At 41.2% G+C, this 24,088-nt stretch overlaps 1 protein-coding gene across 1 annotated transcript in view; it reads right to left on the bottom strand.

Annotated features, from left to right (window-relative positions):
* LOC117257119 (arf-GAP with coiled-coil, ANK repeat and PH domain-containing protein 3-like) overlaps positions 1 to 23,053 on the bottom strand; it is a 74,100-nt gene extending 51,047 nt beyond the window's left edge. The window contains exon 1 of the mRNA XM_078166460.1: positions 22,773 to 23,053. Coding sequence (XP_078022586.1) covers positions 22,773 to 22,819 — 47 coding nt within the window. The 5' untranslated portion in view covers positions 22,820 to 23,053. The remainder of the gene's footprint in view (positions 1 to 22,772) is intronic.
* Between the last annotated feature and the right edge of the window lie 1,035 nt (positions 23,054 to 24,088).

Here is a 24,088-nt window from a genome sequence, read left to right as displayed (position 1 = left end):
GACAAAAGCCAACTCTGGTCCACACAGTGGTATACCCTTTGTCCCAGGGGAGGAGAGGTGTGGCCTGGGTGGAGTTGGGAGTTTTGGTGTTGAACCATTTAGGGCTCCAGGGGCACGTTTGATCATGCTACACTCACACTCTGAGGAATGCACACTCACAGACTCACTCCCCCACATTGTGTAAATGACGGGCCTCGTCTTCTCAAATTAGGGGGTTAAAGAAATAGTTGGAAGATGAAGGGACTGACAGACAGTCCATCTGCAAATCTGATCAAGCACAGGAATGTCAAGATCACTTGATGCAACATGACAGCAACACTCCCTGTGAATTAAGACTGTCTTTTTTTTATTTGAGAAGAGAGACTGAAATGGCACAGAAGAGCTCCTACTACAGACTGGAAGCAGCAGGAAGCCAAAAAGGACAGCATGAAAAAAGGGAGTGCGAGCTCATCCCATACTCCAACCTCTTTAACCTCCGTTGACCTCCCGGTGGGGTGTAAGCAGCAGACAACACACACACAGACGCAGCTTGCATGAGAAACGCAGGGGAGGAAGAAGACCCCCTATGGTGTGTAAGCACTTTGTTCCCAGGACTCTTTTGCTTCCGTCCTCTTTGCATCTGTCCAACTAACAGCCAGCTGATTGTGCAGGATGACAGACGTGCCGTAGAGTGTAGAGAAGGAAGATTATTTTCTCTACAGTCCAGAGGACGTGTGGGACAGACAGCAAGGACTTGTTTAGGATCTTAGGTCTTGTGTTAACACCAGAGCTAAACATTTACATTACATCTGTGTATTAGTTGGGGAAGGAATGAATGTATATGTCTCAGCTAGACGGTTTTCCTCAGACAGACACAAGAGGCTATATGTAGTGGATACAGTAGCTGCCCATTGGCTATTGTACACACAGAAAAAAAGAAAAAATTGAGCTGGGTTCTACAAAGGATCAGTATCAGTGTACAGTTGCACAGCATGTCTTTTGATTGTTGTTGAGCCATGAATTGAAGCTACTGTGCCTTTTTGAATTTGTATCCAGCTGCCTCTTCACATCGAGGAATCAGTTCCCCCATTTATGAAGGGACAATGTTCAATCTCGTTATTACCTTTCTGTTGCTTAAATGTAATAGTACTTCCTGAAAGCTCTGTTTTACAGTGTAACACACACTTGATGTTGTCACCATACACGGATGACTCTACATTGCAAGGACACAAGAGATGATATGATGCTGCAATGCCAATGACTAACCCAGCTATCACAACCCCCACATGCCTGCAGCTGAGAGCCAGCAAGAGAAACTAAATCAGAATGAAAGAGCAAGTTATCCTTCAGGATATTTCAGCCCTTTCCCTCCATCAAAACAGGCTTTTAAGGACATAGTAGTATATAAAGATAGCAGCGTCAGGTATTCTTCACTGGAAACAACAGTAGTCAGCTGCAAACTTGGCCAGTGATGATACAAATAAGCAAGAATTTGGACTCAAGCCACCTTGGCAGAGCACCTGTCAAAACTTGTGTTACCAAATATACAGGAAATAGAAAGTCTACCTCATACTCCAGTCAAGAGAAAATCAAATTCACCACCATAGCTATCTGACTGGCTTTTAAAATACTGATACATGACTAAGAGAACATGATACAGATATTATCCGACTGATAGAGACTGGTTTACAGGTAAAGTTCATCTGCATTCCTCCGGATTTTCTGAGGACAAGGAGACACTGTTCCTAATAACGCAGAGCAGAGCATTACTTCTTTCTTAAAGAATGTCTGGCACAGATAAGGCCTGCCTTTTGTTTCAGCCCTGAAACACACGCACACACTTATACATAAGCCAATGCAAACATATACACTGGTGGTGGGAATAAAAATCATTGCAATTCTCTTATGAAAGATTATGTCTTGATGCAGATACGTTAGTAATTGTAAATTTAAAACCCAATTCTCCACGTTAATTAAATAATTAATCACGGATCATTACAAATACGCTATGTTTTAAAGTAGCAAGTAGTCACACAGTGAGAAAAAATACATCATATATAGTAGAGCAAATTTTGATGCATCAAAATGCATCGATAATAGTTTTATTATGTCATTTTAGCCCTCTAAATTGGTACAGGATCGTGAAGTGCCTTGAGATTCCCATCCCTGATATATATATATTGAGTAAACAGTGTTTAACAAATGCCCAGCTTAGACACATACAAATACACAAACAGGGACACCTGGCTGAATGTCAGAGTGAAAAAAACCTGATCCCATGTGGTGACAGCAGGACATCTGGTATGTCCAGACAGAGGTCTGTTTAACTTTAATGTTGTTTGGAAGTTGTTAACAAAATGCTGTCTTGTACACCTGGCAATAAAATGTCTAAAAGAAAGATGAGTTGTTTCTTCTGTTTGTGCCATTTTGACTTTATTTGAGTGTAGACAGAAAACATTGGAGAAAAGCAGAACAAGATGTGACGTACTATACATCTGGACACTCACAAGTTAGTTATCTTAAAGGTAGGATCTGGAGGATTTTCAAACAAAACAAAATATAGACATATACAAATGAAATCCTGCTTAATCATCACCTATGGGCTTCTACTCATGTGTGGTGGTGACTCTGTTTGCAGAGCTCCTGCCCTTTAACTGTATTTTGATGTTTCTGTGAGCTCAGACCGCTTCTGGGCGGAGATTTCCCCAGCCAATGAGAGAGCACAGGTGCCGTGCCCGAGCGTGTCCGAGCGTGCACCAGCGCGAGCCTTGCCTGAACCTCTTCTGTGAAGCCTTCTTCCGTATACCCAGGAGAGTTGAGCCTGATAGGAGGGACCAAATTTGAATGTGTGTTTACAAACAGCAACTGGAAAATCCTCCAGGCCCTACCTTTAATTCTCACAAGCTAAAATACTGAATGACTTGTTTCAAATTTGGGGATTTTTTCAAGTGCAACACTAAAATATGTTGGATTAATTGGGGTGAACACTAGTTAAACCTCTCCTATGGGATTTTAAAGGTAATGTATACCACATGATAATAGTGGAGTAATGGCGTCCTGAGCAAAAAATGAAGTCACGCTGCCTTTCTGTGTGTTGCGATGAGAGCTTCTGTTCTTTGCTGTGGTTAACTGTCCACCGCATGTGCATGTTAGTGCATGTGTATCCCATGTGTGGCTGGCTAATCACTGCTGCACTGCACTGTGCTCATACAGCGGTTATCGCTGATGTTTGGATGGCTACATTGTGGAAGCTAAAGTACCTAGCGTTCGCTTCCTCCTCAGGTAATGTTATTTCTGTCAGCACTGTTGCCATTGTTAGCACTGTTCATGCTGTTAGCAGCGTTGCCTGCTAGCCGCTGGCTCAGCATCCTCCATGTTTAGAGCCATGTGCAGACAACCTGAATCGGTCTGTGAATCATAGATGAGCTCTGAATGTCATATAGAGCTTAATTAAGTCGGCCTACCGCTTGATGTTTCTGTGATGTCACAACAATGCCAGTATTATTTGAATCTATATATTGCCTACTATTTTTGTCTTGATCCTACTTGGAAGTGACATTTGTGAGAGTACAATAAATGTACTGTAATTAGTACATACACAGGATGAAATTGCTGTATATTTGATGTTATGACTGCTTGGTTTAATTAAATTTCCAAATGTTTGGATCAATGGCACTGTAAACTGCAGTTTTTCTCTTTGAAGACACAACTATCAACCAAACATCCTCCAAGCTTGAGTTTTATGTTTGTCACTCTGAGTAGGTCACAGCTTAGTATGGAAACAGTATGTGTTAATATTTGATTATGTCCCTCTCACCACACTAACCTACAATAACAGAGCTAAAGATATATGTTCTAAGTTAAGGCATCTATTTATGGCTCTGTGTGTGATGTGTAAGAGAAGAGATGCTGCTTTGAACCAGCTGTGTACCAGAAGAAAGAAGTGAGCTTTGCACAACAGCCTTCTTCCCTCCTGTTATCTTTGGCAGCAATGACCGAACATCAGCAGAATAAGCCTCCTGCTGACACCACAGTCAGATCTGCCAAAGAGGAAACAACCACCTATTTACTCTTTCATTCATCTAAGAATGGCGCATCAGGGCCAGAAACCAGGGAAGAGGAACATTCTGGCTGTCTGGTTGGCATTAAGCAATCATCTAATCATGTACATCTCACTCACGCAATGCGATCAGGTCTCGGCCAAAAAGCAACCTGAGGTCTGGTTTTGGTTTTCTGGGTTTAACTGTGGTTCGTTGATATAATGCACTCACATATACAGGACTTCTTCTGATATTTATTCTCCTGTAGAGTCCAGTTACTCAATGTAATGTAAGGCTTTATGAATGTGAGTGTCCAACAAATGGTAGAAAGCACAATTTACTACCCCTGCTAACATTTTCTTCCTTAATTAATTCAAAGTGACATCACTTAAAATTGGAGGGGTGCACTGGGAGCCACGCATTTTCAGGTTTTCCCTGGTGAGACATTTTTATGAACATGTGGGTGAGACAGAGGAAGTCAACAGGATAATTAATATTCACTGTGGCTCAGCAGCTTTCTCCCACAGCTTAAAGGTCCCACAGGTGTAAATGTGTTTATCTATATGTGTGTTATCACTCTTAACAGACTGGCGACCTTTCACCCAATGCATGCTGGGATAGACGCCAGCCTCCTGTAACTACTGTATTTAATGCAATGCTGGTGTTTAAAATGCATTAATGGATACTTTATTCATGGCAAAGGTGAGCTCGTATTAAAGGTTGATGTAATCAGTTTAATTGTATAAAATTGGAATTTGACCAGCTGGAGCAGCTCCAGGCAGTTAAACGTATGCCGCTGTTTGGCTGCAATGATGTCTAATTATAAAAGTCAACTTTCAGCCTTGCCATTTGAATACTACAGCTTGAATACCTTTCAGAAAACACAGATGACCTTAGATCCAAAGTCTTCAGGGAGTCCTAGTTTTATCACAGGTGACACTTCCAAATGTCAATATACCAAGAGTACCACACAATACCTAAATTACTGTGAACACACACACACACACACACACACAAAGTGATCCACTGATTTTGTCAGCAACATAAAAATTGACCATAATCTTAAAATCATAAACAACATGTCAGCACATTTTTATAAGTCACACAGACCCCAATATTCACATATTCATACACACAGACACACACACGGCCCCTTATTTTGAGTGTATGTGTGTGATGTAAGAACGGAAATGGAATCCGCTGAACAGGCCACGTAGACAATCTGTGACACAGAGCTCACAGACCAGATGAATTTACTTAGGGATAACATTTAAACATCTAATGAACACTGGGGCTGTACAGCTAATTCCATCGCCTCTTGTATTTGAGATTGCCCAGTGTCTGTTGGCCCAATTTGGCAATTCACTCACTCCAAAGTACTGCCTGTATCCCCGAATGTTGTATTAAAGATAACCTATGCAGGATTTATCTAAATAACGCCAACAGACTCATACAAAAGTAATCCCTCTCAGTCATCTCTTATAACCCACTAGAAGTGTGCAGCGGTGAATTTATCTGCAGAGACTGCCCTCTGCCTGTATTTTCTTCTTATTTTGCTGTGTTTGGGATGTTCCTGAACACAGTATGCAGGTGAGGTCTGGACTTTATAAAAAGGTAGCATCCAGGTGCCAGACCATAGCCAGCATGCATCCAAGTGGAAGCTCTGAAAACTGCAGACACAGCGCTATGTCAAAACTCGTTACAAAATGAGAGTGAATCTGGGGTTGACTTTCAGTTTTGCCTGCAAACTGACAATTCCTGCATAGTATACCTTTAAGGATTTACTTAACAGGTGGGGACAATGGCCATATTTTAATTTCTGACACTGAACTTGACACACTTTCTCAGTTAGATTCCCATGATGGCTATCAAGCATTCACGTTACAACATGTTATAACTGTATTTATATATTAACTAATGATTACTTGGACATGTGGCACTGCTGTGACAAGAGAACAGAGAGGCTGGATGGAAAGTGGAGGGAAGGCTCAGGGGTCGTGTAAGAATGAAGAGACAGGTTTATATTAACACAAGGGGTGGTCTTACGCAAGACCCCTGCACACTGAGACAGCTAGAGAAACAAAGCATGCAGGACAGAGAGCCAACGTCTGGAGCATCTATGCAGTTATAGTCACAGTGCATGTGTGTATGTATGAGTGTGTACACTGCACACATCGTACTGTGTGTCATGGGGGGAGGGTGTTCTTTTTTTTAAGGAACAAGTATTTTCATGTTCCTTTTTTTAAACAGTACTACGTTTTCCTTGAGTGTATTTTGAGACAATAATTTACTTTTTATTTCAATACATTTTCCACTTATACCTTCTATAGTGTGCTGTAAATGTGGGCATTAAGTGTGAGGGTCAGAGCGCACAAGGAACCCTGCAGATTCCAAGTTGCCAGCTGCCTGGAAGAGAACCAAACAAAAGCACCATCTGTCTTTTGACCATGATGCAATGATGACAGAGCAAAACCCAGAACAAAAAGCAGCTTCCAGCAACAATCCCTCATCACATCTAGCCACACTTTTTATACTAAAATCATCTTTAGAGGGATTTCCTTCAAAGAGCTACAAAAATCTTAATGACTGGAAAACTAATAGATCAACAAACTTCATATATTGGTGTGCACTCTATAACAAATTCTAGGTTTCATTAGAATTTAACTGTATTGAATTACTTGGATGTGAATTGAGCAAGCTCTATAGTTTCCCTATAATCAGTACCATATTACACAATCCTCTCCAGGAGCCTTCCTTTGCATTCACGCTTACATGTCAGTTCTCTTCTAGGAAACTGAAGAGTTAGCCAAAGAGGCATTATTGTTAAAAAAAGACATGTGAAATGCATTTAAAACCTACACACACACACACACACACACAAAAGTTCATGGAGGACAACGCTGCTTACTTCATGGACCTGAAGTTGGCTGACTCGAGTTTGGCTTCACAAAAGTCAGTACAATGAACACTGACAGTTGCTACAGTGCCTTCACTGCAACTACATGATGCAAACCCTTTCAAAACTGTGTAAAAATATGTGTGAAAATGGAGTTTCAACTGTCCGTGCTCTGATATGTTTTATTATCCAAAGTACAGCCCAAGTTGTAGTCACCATGAAACCTTTAGTCATGCTTCTTTCATATACAGTCGAGCCTTAATCTCCCTTCTCTCTGGCCAAAATCTCTCTTACAGAACCTCCCTGTTCAGCTAGCTACATCTGTCTACTCTATAGTGACATATGCACACACACACAGACACACACACACACACACATACACACGCACACCCACAGTAGACACACTGTAATTCCCACCATGATTCTACACCCACACGCTAAAGCTATGGTATATTGAGCATGGTCATCCTTCCTTCCTGCTGCAGGACATATTGTCCATTATCGACCGGTGACTTCGCTTCAGCTGTTCTGATTTTTTTTCCACTTGTATGCAATGGGCAATCCATCCAACAAATGGAAGGAGGCACTCCCCATGCGAAAGAGTGCATGTGTGCGTGTGTGTTTGACTTTGTGGGGGCGGGAATGATGGATCCAAGAAAGTGCGGGACTGCTGACACGGCAGATGGGAATGTTTTCATTTGGTTACAAGGAATTCCACAGAGATCTGAGGCAAGGATGCGGGCTGAATAATGTAACAACAGGGAATGTGAAAGGAGTCCATCAGTTTTTTAAGAGAGCAATCAGTGTTCCTGTCTCTCCTTGTGTCTCTATAGGAGATTGGCCCGTCAATCAAAGTTGTGGTTTCAGATCTGCAGGGGTGTTTGGATTCAGTGGGGATCAGGGCTGGTGGGCTGCCAAAGGCACAGTGAGCCTGTGTCAACAACCTGCGAGGGGACGGTCGATGATGAAGGGAGCTGAGGAGCAACTGAGAAGATAAAACAAATGAAAAAAGCTTAAACAAAATAAATGTTAATAAATGTTGGACTTTACCAAAGACACCGGAAGTTAAAGTCCAATGGTCCAATAATCTCACGCAATCCTGTTGAGCTTCCTCCACACAACATCACATACCACCCGGGGTGACAGGAACGTGGGTGGAGGAAGAGAAAGAGATGAGTGAAAGGGTTGAAGATGAGTAAACAGGAAGAAGAAACAACAAGCTGAAAATAATAATGTAAAGGAAAACTGCACTGCACAAGCAAAACTAGAACAAAGGCAGAGAAAGCTGGGCCAAATCTGAACCAGCTGCTCAACTGGATCCCAGATGTGAGAGAGTGAGAGTCAATACACACACCATCTCTCCTCCTAGTGTGCACGAGACGGCAATGAGCCAGAGTGAACCGCATGACTATTTCATTTGTCACCTCGGGGAAGCTGTGTCTGAGCAGAGCCCGCCATTTGACAGGACAGCTGTCCACTTCCTCTTCTGGACTCTCCTCTTTCTTTTCCCTGCAATGTGTGTTTTTATTCATGCTTCACTGCCAGGATGTGTGTCCAACCCGCAGCGTAACTCGTGACGCATTCACTGTACTAATGTACGAAATATCAGGCAGGTTACCAGGACTACAGTAACGATGGAGACTATTAATCCTTTGTCCACTCCCTGTCTTCCATTCTCTTTCCTTGCACCTCATATGAGTCCATCCATGCAGTCAATCCATCTCCTGCTCTCCATCAATTATCTCCCCTACTCTGGCAGACATCTATCATCCCTCCAGCCAAAACGCCTCCTCTTCCTGCATCCTTCTAACAACAATCAGTTAGAATACAGACATGCAGACAGACAGACACAGGTAATCCACTGAAACCCAATCCGCCTTGCTGCTGCAGCCCTGACATTGATTCCAATCCACATCCGCATTACCAAAAATGGGTGGAAAAAGAAGAGAGAAAGGAGGAGGCGGAGGAGAAAGAATCTTAAAAGGTGAAGAACAGGACATATTACCTGCAGGATAGGTGTCAAGAGGAGGCCAAATGTGTGCAATGAAAGAGAGAATCATTGAGAGTAGGAGTATGAGGGATGACAGATGTTGACAAAAGGCCTCTAACTCTGTATCTTTTTCTGTCTCTCCTCTGCCAGTCGGTTAAACCAGTTGGGTTGTTTTCCGAAGGCGAGCAGGGCACCGCATAATACCAACATTGTGTGTGGACGACAAACATCCACTTGCGGCTAAACGTCTCTTTTTACAGGAACATTAGTCATACCAACGTCAGAGGCAGGGATTTCTTTGACCAACGTGATCTTGAATGATAAACAGATAAACAACTGAAGAATGTGTGTGTGTATGTGTGTGTGTGAGAGAGAGAAAAGACAGTCTTGTGGAACTGACTTGTCCCGATACATTTCTAAGTTTTGACATGAGCCACTCGAACAGGATGTAAACAGCAAGGACTGAAGTTGATACTTCATGTTGGAGTTTAGTTTTAAAATGGTCAAGAAATGCTTCAGGATGAGAAATGATTTACTCATCCCTCAACTCTACTGTATAAAGAAACGCAAAATTGTGTATGAAAAATCCAAAACAAACAAAAAGCCACCCTGAAGTTGAAAGCTCTGTTTCTACAGACAAAAACCCCACTGTTTTGAGACTCTTCTTACGCATAAAGCCATTTGGAGACACTGCGTCCTCCTCTAGGACCTATTGATTTTGCAGCAGAGGAACCTATAGGCTGATTGACGCCTCTCACCCTGCAGAATATAACCGTATAGCTATATGACACTATTACCATATGCTGCATACCAACATGTGCTCTATATGTGCGAACACACACATGCCGCTTCATGTTTAACAGCTTTAAGCATGTGTGCACACATGTACTAATGTCTTGAGAGGGTTTATCCATGCATGCCTAAATGTGTGTCAGTCAGCACAGAGGCATTCCACATATTACACACCGGCTGGTCCTGCTTGTTTCCTCCAGTGTGATTTAACGACTTCCTGGGGTGTGAACTCTCCACGGCAAGTTTTGGGGTGCACATTTCATTTTTTCGGATGAGGGGGGGAAACGTCTTCAAGAAACTCAAGCAAGTCCAGTTGCCTACGATATAGCACTTAGAATTACCATGACCTAAATGACTGAGAATCTTCACCTACATGTTTTAATGTTCACCTACTGGTCTCAGTGCGTGTATGCGAGTTTGAGTCATCATGAGCTGGCCATGCAGCAGAGTACATGTGGCTGAGTTGGAGGATGGGTATTAGACCATATTCTGGCTGACATCTAAGTATTTGCAGCCACATATAAATCACTTAAAAATGTACACTATAGCCGCCACATGCACGCATGCTCTCTGTCACAGCTCACTGTTGCCTGGCTCTGTGGGACTGGCTCCAGATGACTTAAGGATGAACACCAGTATAGCCCGGCTCTGATTTATCTAAAACTTTTCTTTGTCGCTGACAAAGCAAAGCATGTTAAGATCAATTATAATTAAAACATCATTTAAAGGAAATAAATAAACCCGCAACAGTGTAAATATTTAAATACTAGTAGCCTATGGGTTAATGAATTATTAACGGTGTCAGGCTCAGATAATAATTGTGCATCTGTGTCTCCTCCGCTACCAGTTATGCCCAAAATGGAAGCAGACCAAACATGCACAACCATACGCTCTTCAATTATAACCTTTTATACAATTAGGCTATTATAACGATATCAATATTGTAAAATATATCGGCTAAAATTATGAATATACATAGGCTATAGGTTGGTACATATCATGGATGTATAAAATGAATATTCCAACCTCGGCTGGAGTTCGATTGTCCACTGCAACACTGTTGACTGTAGCAATGATTTCTTTCCACATCACGTTTTTCCAACTTACTTGGATGCCGCCTTTCAGGCTGCCAAATACAACCCAGTTGGTTAAATTGGACCTGGGACACCAGCAATTCTATTTCTAGCTCTGAGAAGTTTCTCCTCTTGGCCATATTGTTTCTCTACAAATCTCCAGGATATGTAAATGATGATTATTTTCAGTCATCTCATTTAACAACGCCCGGTCATCCCTATGCTATGTGATCAGTGAGATAAAAATGTTTCATGAATCACATGTAAACCCTATTGGTAGAGGATTTCTGCATTCAGATCTGTGCTGGTTTATACATCAGATTGACAGATGAGGGCCACTGTGTGTGCTGGAACACCTGTATTCACCCTGTCTAAAACACTCTGTTTTAGTGCCTGTCTGTTAAAGCCTTCACCCCAAAAAAGCCCAGTCTGCACTGATCGGTCAGTGTGTCTGGGTCTTCCACATTTCAGGGGCTCTGCACTGGCATTAAGCTGCAAACGGCACTTTCTGCTGTGAAAAATCACCAATAAAAGCTCTGAAACACAACCAGCCATTCTAGCACGATAAAGATCTGAATCTGGGAGACATTAACAACATCAGCAACCATGATTACAGGTTTCCCTGATGTTAGCATGTAGCTACATGTAGCAGTATATGTACCGTAAACACTAACAGTAGCATGTCTGGAGCAGATGAACATATAAAGCGGATGTCAGCTTATCTCACAAGGAGAAGAAAACATAAACGATGAAAACAGAGTATTTAAAATGAGGCCTGAGGTTTTTGCTAATTACTTTTATATACATTCACCTCATTATTTGAAATTTTGGCCACATTTAAAATCCAACATTGTAACATTACATATGAAAGAACATAGGAAAAAGCATAATAGGTTCCCTTTAAACCCTGCTTGGCTATACCAAGTCAGTCTCCTTGTTTGTCAAAGCATGGTTTTAAAGCTGGAAAAGACTTGAAATATGCAGTTTAGCGAAGACAAAAGAAGTGTTTAAACTGGGCAGGACACCCAAGGATAGACAAACGTTTCCCACTGAGAAAATATTATGTAGTGCCAAGATGAAGAAAAGCAATCCCAGGAACAAGATGCAGGCAATTTACTTAATAGTTTTGATTCGAGTTTCAACAGGCCTTGGCAGGATTTTGACAAACTCCCCACCGAATCCTGATCTCAGTGGGAGTGAATGACTGCAGTGAGAGCTGCGAGAAAGTTCAATTTGTGCCACATTTTTCTCTCTTGTAACTCATGACGGGACTCAAATGTGGTCAGGGATAGGACCTCTACATCGGCCACAAACCTATCTGACCTTGTTTCATATAAGGTTATTTCAAAATAATACCCAGAATCCTTTTCACAATGTCTAATGTCCCCGATTTGTGCCAGAGTGACTGGTGAGCTATGTAAAGCACAAAAACTGAAGCTCTCTCTTCAGAGTGCGTGCTCCTGCTGATGATGGTAATGTCTTTATTGAAGAAGTCATTACATTAATTGGGAGTTTTAATTAATTGCCTTTTACCCTTTAGTCTACCTAAATATCAATCATTGTTCTATAATTGTAAAATGGAGCACGGAGGTAGAGGCATTACAGATGTGACCATAAAATGACCGCTTGTTGAACCTCTCTGCTGAAATGCAACTGTTTAGAAATAGCTTAGCAACCAAAACTGGGCATCTGCTCTTTATTTGGTTTATGGAAGTTTATATAATGAGTACGTATTTATTTATAATACTGTCCATAATATAGTAGCTGACCAGCTTTACCCCACAGCATTGAATCATTACTGCTTCTTTATTTCCCTGTTTCGTAAATGGATCATTAACTGGTCAAAATGCTGGCTTTCTTCCTGGCATGTGCAGCTTTAGCCTCAATTTTTTAGCATTATATTATGTATAAAGTGTCCATATCCGAGAGCCTTTACTATGGTTCTTGATTTAAAATGATGCAGCTGGGGACAGAGTTTTTAACTATCTGACGGAGTTGGTGTTGTTTAGTTCTCCGATTTTATCAGACGCCTGTTGGTCATTGCATTGGCCGAAAAAAACCATGGTCGCCAGCTTGAAAAGAGAAACCTGTTTTTATTTATTTCTGTGTGAGGAATTGGGCCTGCAGGGAGCAATACACAAAAAAATGTCTTTGTTTGTATCCATGATTTGTTCTTATTGTTCTCATTGTATTAGTACCCAGTGTTTTCTTATTGTATGGTTTGATTGACAATAAAGTTCACTTTGACTTTGACTTTATTTTATCTCTTCTTTCAAGTAGAAGAAAATTTTACGAGTGGTAGAGAGCACTCTCATCAGCACAAGATAAACATCTTGCATAGTTCACAAATTGTTTGTCCAATGCAAGGAACAAATTTAAAATTTAGGTAACATAAAAAACTGCATAAATAGCATATGATCAAATTTAGATTATAATATGTTCACAAGTAATTACACTGATTGGATTATTACATTTGTGGGCTGATGACACAGTATTGAGCTGAAAGATGGCACACACTCTGCTACGACAGCTCAGACTGTACTCCATCTCACCCCACTGCCCTCTGGGCACAGGTACAGAGCACTTAGGTGCGGTTACAATACGTCACTGTGTGCTGTTGTACAGTATACTTGATGTTGTGCATATTGTTACTGCATGATGTGTGTTTGCTGTTGTCTGATAAGGTACAGTGCTGGGAAAAAGAATTTCCCCTTGGGGACAATAAAGTCTAAGTCTATGGGTCCATTGATTCCAATTAAGACTATAAAAACATTTAAAAGATATTACATGCGTTCAACTTACGAATGACTACATACTAGAGCTGGGCATCATTTCAAAAATTACAATACCAGTACCAGCACCCTTAAAGCAATACCAATACCAACTGAGTACTTTGTTTGATACCCATAATGTGACTGGAGTGGCGTGTAGTATACGGTAAAACCTCAATTAATAGCTCTGGCTTCAATTTGCTTTAATCAATGAACTCAACTGGCACACATTTGGGACAGGCTTTTAATTCATTTCACATAAATCTCTTGCTCAGCAAAGATGAAAATTAATAACACATTGTTTTTTTTAAACAAATATGAATATTACTTTTATAAAAAAAAATCACTACTGCTGAAGCTCTTCTTCTTACAGCCTTTTTTTTTGGTGGCATCTCCAATTCTTGGGCATGTGATGTGAGAGTATTTGCACAGAGCACAACACCTGCCCTTTATATAGTGTTTACTGGGCGTTACCAGTGCCAATAGGTAACTTGAGATCAGATGGGAATCATCATTTAGCACACCTGAGTAAGAACAGATTTGGATGTTTAAGAACGCTTGTTGCATTGCTTATTTTCCCCCTAGCAGAAATTGAAGAGAAAATATAAAATAAATTTAAGAGAATGTTGCTGCATGAAGCCCATTATTTCAAAAATTACTCAACTCAAGAGGTGAATTTGCATCCATTATCACTGTAAACTGTGTATGCTCTGGTTAGGTGTAGCAACAGCAACAAAGGGGGGCTTAGCTGTCATCAAAGCCATCAAGACCTTGAATGCACGTTTGTACATACAATCACTTTAAATCCACAACAAACACCCTCGCTGTCCTTGTTTTTAATCTTGAAAAATCTGAGCAAAATCTAAACTGCACTGGTTCAGGCATCCCTCTGTGAAGCATTACCATGAGGGCAGGTCTAAAAATAACCCAGGCTAGATTAGGTTAAAGGTCAGATTCATACTATGGATAAACCCGTAAAGCCATGGTTAATGGTACCTGAACTGAAAAACATTAATATTCCCCCCAACAAGCACAGAAATCCTGAGTGCAACAGATCGAAGGCTCACAAGTCCTTTGAACTGCAATCAGACATAAACTGTGTCAAACTAGTTCCTGCAGTTCTACATCATCCTGCACACTGCTGCTGCTGAATGGGAAGGGGGATTGTACTGAGGTTCTCAGGGTAAGAGGCTGATAGTGTGTGAGCTTTAATAGGGTGTGTAGCCTATCCAGTTGATTTAATCAGAGAGTGTGGTTACTGATAATCCTATTTCATATATGGGTCCCGCACTAAGTCCGCCGGCAACACGTGCAGCAGACTGGCAGGGAAGCTGATGCACTGTGGATTCTGTGGAAGTGTCCACGTGCTGGACTGATGTTCCCATGAACATGTCAAACTACTGTATGCCTGGCAAGCAGGCAGAGACAGGAATATGAAAATATGATTAGCCTACATGCCCACATGTATGCAAAAAATGCACCTGCAACACAAATGCAGACCAGATAAGGACAATGAAATCGTCATATAGGCTCAGATCACTGCACACGTAACCATCACCGCATACTAAAGATTTGGTACTAACTGTACCGTCTCTGGGCTCCAAAAACAAGGATCAGTATCAGCACTGGTAACAAAAATAGCCTTTATTTTTTTTCAAAAGCACAGCTGAAAATGGGAAGTGGGTGGAGGGGTTCTGGTAAAGCAGAGATCCCTGTTAAGGCTTCTTGATGTGCTGTAGGCCTAATTCAATCAATCACCAGTGACAGGAGGGACCACAGTGACACACCTACTCTTATGGGAGGCTTTATAGTCAGACAGAGCTTAAAGATTTCTTCTTAGATCCACATGTGGGTTATTGATCTTATGTTGACATCTGAATTGGGCTTCTATATGGATAATCACGTTGGATTAAGCCATTAGAGCCTGATCTCAGGTCAGAGGAATTCCAGATTTGTAAGGAGAGAGGCAATCAAGATCTGTGAACTGCACACAAGATGTTTCAAACAAACAGATCAGTAGCCACACAAGATGCTGTGTGAGCAGATCTGCAGCTTGCAAGCTCTGGGGCTGCCAAAAACATTAAATTACTTCTTGAAAAATGATGACTGGCTCCAAGATTTTTGTATTTGACAAACATCTGCAGACAGCTACTGAACTTCTTGAGGTCACATGTGGTGCCACATGGCGCTCATTTACAGAAGCAGTGTGCTCATTTTATCTGACATCATCTGGGGGCATCAATTTGATGCACACAGGCTTTCAAATCAGTAAGGGTGGGGCTAACCTCTTTGTTCAGCTGGTCCACTGTCTTTCAACAGTGAATTTTCTTTGTTGAGGAGAGAAAGAGTGCCACAAATCTGTATATTAGAGGGTTAGAGAAGACATAGATGCTGGATCGCTAAACCTAGTAACCCCTATCCTCCTGTCCACCAGCACCACATCTCCGCTACCACAACTCCTTTGAACTAACCACAATTTTTCATGCTTCTGACATGAAAGACATGTTTCCTGCAGTTCACAGCCAGAGCGTTCCACCAAGGCCTCTACCTTTACACACACAGTGGGAACTAAAATATTTATGTGAACTGATGGGGGATGTCAGATATTTTTACCAGCCCTGATGCTCTGCATTGTCTTTTTGTGACACTTGTAGGTTACGAGAGTTTAAAAGGTCAATTGGTGGTTAAATGGTTGCTTCCCTGGGGTCGGGGAGGAGAGTTACTGATGTCATCACCAACATCATTAGGAGTTTACCAAAAAACAATCACTGTTTCGATGGTCCTCGATCTACTGAAGCTCAACCTGTCAGAGCTTTTATCCCATAATAAAAGAGTGTGTTATTAGCAATGTGTATCTTCAATATATAAATATAAAGCACAGCATTGCTTTTTCAATTACTAATTGAATACTTATGGGAATACTTCACCCCCCAACTGACCATTTGGATATCAGTCACTCACCCTGTGTTACGATGAATTCATGCAGAAAACTTGGTTTTCTTGGTAATCCAAGTCTCATTTATCAAGTCAAATGCTCAGTACTTAGAAAACAGAGAGCCCTTTCCCACGGGCAACTGAATTGAAAGTGAAAGTAAAATAACAGTAATTTTACCTTGCTGAACATGGGAGCTGCTGGTCTACCACTTCTTTGATCAGTTAGTTTGTTTGTGTTATTTTGTGACTTTGGTGTTTTAGAGGGTTAGTTCAAATTCACTGAAGTCACACAGTAACACAAACAAATTACCGATGGAGGCAGTGGTAGATGGGCAACTCCCCCATTCAGCAAGGTAAAATTACTGTTTTTATCAATGGAGTCTGGCTTTGAAGAGAACATAGATAAGTTTTGCTTTCACTTCAGTTCCCCATTGGAAAGGACTGTCTGTTTGGCAGTACCAAAGTACTGAGCATTCAACTGGACAAATGAGACTTGGATTTTACTGCATGTGTTGTGCAAGAGTTCGTAAACAGATGTTCGATGTAGTTTTGCTGTTGTTAAACGCAGACCCCAATGATTTTAATCAATCAAGAATTTTCTTCATTTTTTGATTCTTTGCTCAACGGAGGCTAGACTTAGTAGTCTATAAATAAAAAATATTTCCAGATATTTTGTAGGGTTCACTGTCAGATACGCCCAGTTATATACTACATGCATTTACACTATATATGCATCACAGGGGCAAAAAATATGTACATGGAGGTGATTTTAGCAATTCTTTACATTAATTTCAGTTGGCTGCTTGTGCGGATTAAAAAAAACACTTTCATCATACACGTGCTGATGTGTAATACCAGCCATTGAAATATTAAGCCTACATACATCCCCCCAATGTGTTGGACCAAGTTGAGCATAAATAAATTGTTTGACCCTCCTATACCTTCAGAGAAAAGCCTTTTGCTCTGAGGGGTAAATTCCTCAAGATTAGTGTCAAATGCAAGAGATTTGTTTGCCATTTTCTGGTATTTGCAAGTAAACACTGATGGTTGTTCTGAGATTAAAGGAAAGAGAAATCTCAAGCAGAGCAATTTTGTTAAAGTCATCTTTAGCAAAACAAATAACAGGAGCGATAAATGCTTTAACTGGATGGAGAAGCTCCTTATATGGAAGGTAAGAGGATAGGGATTCTAAGCCAGCATGGTCGTTTTCTTTCTGTCAGAGCACATCTCCTGCATACGCGGATGCATTAGGGAGAGTGGTTGGGAATGAGTGTCTTGACATTAGCAACTTAATGTGAGTGGTCTGGAATCTTTCTGAACGTTTTGCCAAGGACTTGATGTTGCAGAATGGATCTATTTCTGGAGAAGGTCAGAGGGTCAGCGTGGCTCCGAAAGAGGTTTTCTCCAAAATAAGTTAAAGACAAACAGACAAGGACAACGCTGGCACTTCATACTTTCATGGCTTCGGTCTGGAACACTTTCCAGGCATCACTCCATTACCAAACATGTAGTTCATCAATGTCAGCCTACTCTGGCAACAGGTAATCTCATTCAGCACATTAATGCATTTTCTTTTCTACTATAAAATCATCTGCTCTGTTTCAAGGTCACCACTCACTGTTCCATGTATCCTGCAAATATCACTACTGTGCTCTCTCTGCTGGCTTGTGTTTCAGTGTTGACGGAGAAAGATGTGAGCCTCTCCTTACATCCTTGACTGAGGCAGAGGCTGGTGAAGAGAGGTGGTTGCCATGCCCGCCAAATCGGCTGGTCACCCTTGGCAACAAAAGGGCTACTTTCCCTCCTCCGTCTAGAGAAGGCAACATGGTGCCTATTTACATATTTCACAGGCTGCTGCCCAACAGGAATTCATTATTTGCAGATAAGCAAAATGATGATGTGTGTAAAAAGGAGGATTATAGGTGATGATGGAACAGGTGGGGTATAAAAACTGCAAAGCTAAGAGGAACCACAGCACCAGACAGATATGTAGAGCATCGAAAAGCACTTAAATCTGCCAATAAATGGAGACATGCTTTTATAATAATGTAGAGAATCACATATAAGAGCGCCATTTTACATAGTACTCACAAATCTCTGACCAAACCCTGTCCGCCAATGACTTAAAATATATTACTCTTTAAGTATCAAGATGTAGACTGTCTAGATTTCCAATAGAATTTATTTCTGACAACTCTTCATGGCTACAGATTTGTGTTAACGTGATGATTATGGAACTTAATAAACTGGGACTGGAGACGCAGCACAAGCAATAACATCTTGTATTTATGAGTAACAGAGAGTGCAGGGGAAGTGAATGAAAAAATAATCAGTCTGGATCAGTCAACATAATAAGACATACCTAGTCTGTTTACCTTTCCCACAGAATGTGGGGTTTAAAAGCTGCCTCTATCAACAAAAGCACACTGACTGCACTGACAAGGTTGTGACCTCATATCTGTAATTCCTGTGGGTAACCATGGCAACTACAGGGGACGTACACACCTAACAGGAGCAAAACAGGTGCTGCAGATACCCAACAAAGAATAAATCATCAGCAAAATTGACTTCTGAACAGGCAGCGACGCTCAGATACGATCAGATAACTGACAAGATTTAAACATCTCTCTCAGTGTATTGTTAACTTCTGCCGGCTGCACGGTGCGACATGTAGCAACCTGGAGCCTGGAGAGATTATCGGAATATGAATCAATTAGCGAGCCGGTTTGACAACTTTAGAGTGATATGAAAGTGGTGAGTGTAACACAATCCTATTCAGTCCTGTGGGAAATGATTTACTGTTCATGATGACTGATGACACTGGATTTGACTTAGCTGAATATTTTATGCAGAAAATAAGTCCTTGTAAATGCTGGGTGGTTTTTCAGTGCACTACTATAAAGCATCTTTAACAATATTTCATTTTTTTTCTAAATCTCTTGAACTAAGGTCACAGGTTTATTCACAACAAGTTATAACATCAAAAAGGTAGAATATAAGACTGTTGTAGGTTTTGTAGCACATTTTCAACATAACATTTTTTGTGTCCACCCTGCCTATCTGTCTCTTCCCATCACTTTGTGAAGCTTGTTGACTCACTCACTCAACCTGTCTGGATAGCCTGATGCTGTGTACTGTATGTGGGTGGGATAAAAATGACAGAAAGTGGCAGACAGGTGCGGCTGGTTCCCCGGATCTGTAAAGCCCCAGCTGTACGCTCACCGGCCTGAGATAGCCAGAGGGGACATCTGCTATTCCATATCCAGTATTTTCATTTTGTTATTAGTCTACATATGACACTGATGCCTTAACGCTGGGGAGACACACCTGAAATAAAAGAGGGTTTCTCACCAACACCACCAATAACTACATTTATTACTCTAATAAATTGAACTACTAATGAATTAATTTATTAATTTCCTGTGTTCTGTGTGCACCAATTTGTTCCTTCTGTATCATCGTATGGTGGAAATGGCATGATATTTCCTGCTTCAACTGTGGATAATTGTTTCCTCTTCTTTCCACTTTATGGCAGATTGCAACCATTGATTTGGAGGTTGTATTTGGACTGCAAATACTGATTAATTTCATTATCTGCCGATTATTTTCTGGAAATATTTACACCGATGCTTTACTTTTACTATCCATGACATGTATCAAAACAGAAAGTAAGCGGACCCACTTGTCACAGTGAAACTCATCTCTGTGTGGGAAAATCAAAGTAATGACGGCGTCTTTTCAAAGCACCCACTCTCCTCTTCCATTCTTAAATTCTCTGTCCTCTTTTCTCCCAGCTCCCATTTGTCTCACTTAGAGCAGCTGTTGCTAGGCAACAGCTCACACCCACATATGCATATTAATACTTATATCACAACAATGTCGTCAATGTAAGACTTAAATATAAGTTGTACAAGGACCATGTAATACTTGCCTTTAAGATAACTGGGTCTATAAGGTGATTTACAAATTTAAATCGCAGATGAGTAAGACAATCAGTAACACGCTACACCTGGCACTGCTTATCAAAATATCATGTTCAAATCAGTTGGTTTTAGTTTATAATAATGACCATGTTGAACACACTTCTGTTCTGCCATCAAAACAAGACCACAAGCATGAGAACTTCTCTAAACTTCAGCCAAAAACTGACCCAATCTGCCTCCAGAGAATCAGATTACAACCATTTAACAAAGCAACAACTACAGGCAGGTGCACAGGGCTTCGTCTCAGGTTTGGTTACAGAATGAATGAATGCAGCAGGTGACCGGTGAATAAAAGGCAAGGCACGAAAGAGAAAAGGAGTTTAGCATACAAAGAAAAAAGATGTGTGTTATAGATACCCAGACATAAACTCTTTCATGCTCACCCAATCATGCACACGCACATACAAGACTGGCACAAGTTAAGACCTGCAGTGCAAGGGTGTGTGTGAGCTGTTTCAGAACCATGTGTGGGAAGACAGACAGGACCGGCTCTCTGCGCTTCATACTTCTGTTTCTCCAGCATGACACAACGAGGAGGAGAAAGAAACCTGGAGCACTAGTCCCTCCAAATTAATGGAAAATGGTCTGCAGTGACTGTCTTTAATTAGATGACAGAGTCTGTTTATGGTAATAGTTGTGTCACATGAAATTACTCTCTGAACAACGCCTTCTTTATTTATTAGGAGTTGTTCTTTTTTTTGGTAGAAAACAATGTGTGTGTTCACATGCACTCAAGTATCCTGAGCCTTGTTCAGCAGAGTGTCCAGGCAGCCAGAAACCAAACCCAAGATATGCACTGATGATCAGAAACCTGATAATATCATGTACAGGAGGGTGAAAAACAAGGTATCTCATGTTCCATCTTAATCCATACATGATCCAAAACAGGATAAGAGTCCTCATCACCATCGTCATGATCCCAGTACTACGCAATATCACATTTTCCCTACTGCTTGTAAACCCAATGAGACATCAGCTTCCTTTGTCAGTGTTGGAATTTTCCAAATAACAGCCTTCATAAGACCATGGGAAAGTGAACCAGACAGAAAATGTCTCTTCCTGTGACCTCCCGTCTCGGCCATCCATCATTGAGGTGGGATTTAAGTAGCAAATTGAACGTCTGTCTCTCCCAGCTCTCTTTCTATCATTTCCACTGTCTGCTCACTCACTCAAATCACAAACTATCTGTGAGTCGTTCAACAAACAGGGTTGTGTCTGACATAGACGAAAAGGGGAGAGGGAAGCGACAAAAATGACAAACACGGAGAACAGAGAGCAAACAGGCAACAGACGCTGACATGGAGAAACAGAACAGAAGACAGAAATATAGACAGAACAAAATATTTGTAAAACGTTCTGCTACTTCTCAGTGAAACACCAAATAAATGACACTATAGCAGCCCATCTCCCTGGCATAGTTAACAGGGCATCCCTGGCCTACATGCTGTCAGGATCTCCTCTGCTAGTTTCTCATCAGCCTGCATAGGAGTGCCAGACTGGCACGTGGACTGAGTGTGGCTACAACCCTCCAGCGGGCAGGCGAGGGGCCGAACAGCTGGATCTGTGCCCAGGATACGAGCTCCAACCCTGCAGAGAGAGCGCATACTCCTCTCCCTGCTGCCTCTTTGCCAGCCAGGCCAAAGCTGCTGCTGCTGCTGCTGCTGCAAGGGCATCTCCTCTCCAGTCTCCCACCACCAGTGGGTGACAGGGCCTCCTCCATGAGCAATGAAAAGACTGCACCCAAACTGTGTGCCATGCTGCAACACTCATTCACACACAGGAGGGTCCCATTTAACACTGTCACTTGTTACAAGGCCACATTAAAGGTGGCCCTTTTTTTATTCAGTGCATACCAGGTTGTTGATTAAAGCAAGCTGAAAATCACTTATCTTTTTTTTTTTTTACACTACAGCAAAATGGATCCTCGCTGTGCGTGGTTACGTTAACGTTACAACCCACATTCAAAAATCAGACACATTGCATCCACTGACACCCGCGTGTCTTCCAGCAAAATGCATCACAGTGCAAATAAATGTTTAATAACCTACAAATTCTGGCATTTAGAAAAAAATACAGGAAAGGAGATTTAAGATTTGATTTTGAAAAATGTAATAAAAGACCAAAATGAAAGAAATACGACATCATGCTGTTGGACAGCAGCGAATCAGACATTAATCACCACACTTCTGATGCCATCATTAATTCCACATGAGTGCAGAGCGTTTGGTGCCCATCTACAAAAAAAAATCATGCGTAAAAGAAGGTGTGCCATTTTTGCGCACCGCTGTGATGTGCCTGCAAGGAGCAGCCTTACCTGAATCGGGGTGAATCTTTTATACATTCTTCAAAGTCCACCGTCATTTTTGCGTTTTCTCGTGTATTCCCACTTCAGTCGGCCAATGTCATTGCCCGCGGCGGGATGTCGCTTGAACCGTGCGGATGGTAACTGGTGTCCCCTGACGCGCAGCGCTGTCGCCCCTCTCCCGGTGGCACCGTGACACAAAATGCGAGCTCAGTGCGCGGCAGGCAGATTACTACTACACTGCAGCCACTGCTTCCGAGAGAGGCGAGAGGCGTAGCTGCACCGTGGAGACTGGAAGAGAAGGAGAGAGCGCCGACTGGATACAACAAGCTGGAACACCTCAGGAGAACAGGAGGAATCATGGGAGGATGAACCAGATGAGACTTTAATATAAACTCACTTAAAACAATGACTGTAGCCTACTTATTCAGCCAGTTTAATTATGTTATTGTGTAACATAATTAAACTGGCTGAGTAGTCTTACATCCGCCATGTATCCAACTGGAAATGGTGATGTTTTATCCAAGAAATAGTCCATATCAAATTTAAAAACACGCCGGACATGAGTTCAATATTTTAAAATGTGGTTTTAATATATAGAATAATTGGGTTACTACTTAAAGGTCCAGTGTGTAGGATTTAATGGCATCTAGTGATGAGGTTGCAGATTGCATGTAGGAGAATTATGGTGGCCCAAGCAAAAATTAAAATGACCCTCTCTAGAGCCAGTGTTTGGTTTGTCCGTTTTGGGCTACTGTAGAAATATGGTAGACTCTGTGGATGAAGACCTGTCCATTATGTAGCTAGATATAAACATTATTCTAAGGTAACAAAAACATAACGATTCTTATTCTCAGGTGGTCACAAAGTAATAAAAACATTTCTATGAATATTATATACAATTTCTGCTTTCTGGACCTTTAATGCAATTATTCTGCCAAAACTTGGATGCAATCCAACCAGATGTTGTACAAAATAAAATTTTAAACAATTTATGGATCAAACACAATAAACTTTCAGTTGGCACTTCCAAATGTGGGCTAGTCTACATCACCAATAACACTGTTTTCTTCTCCCTACTTTATGGTCATGAAATATGTATTAGAGTTGTTTTGATTGTGATTTGGATTACTGCATATGGGCATGAGTAGAACAAATAAAAACAATTTGCCCATAAAATAGCCCTGAATCAAAAACATTTTGCAGGTCAACAAAACACATCTGACATTTAACATTTTGCATTTTGAGTGTCTAAAATGTAGTAGCCTATAGAGCTTTATGAAAAAAAAGAGAGTTTTGGTTGAATCTCTGATTATTCAATTATCATT

Source organism: Epinephelus lanceolatus, chromosome 1 (assembly GCF_041903045.1).
Source record: "Epinephelus lanceolatus isolate andai-2023 chromosome 1, ASM4190304v1, whole genome shotgun sequence".
Classification (NCBI taxonomy): Eukaryota; Metazoa; Chordata; class Actinopteri; order Perciformes; family Serranidae; genus Epinephelus; species Epinephelus lanceolatus.
This window is presented reverse-complemented; position numbering and strand designations above follow the sequence as displayed.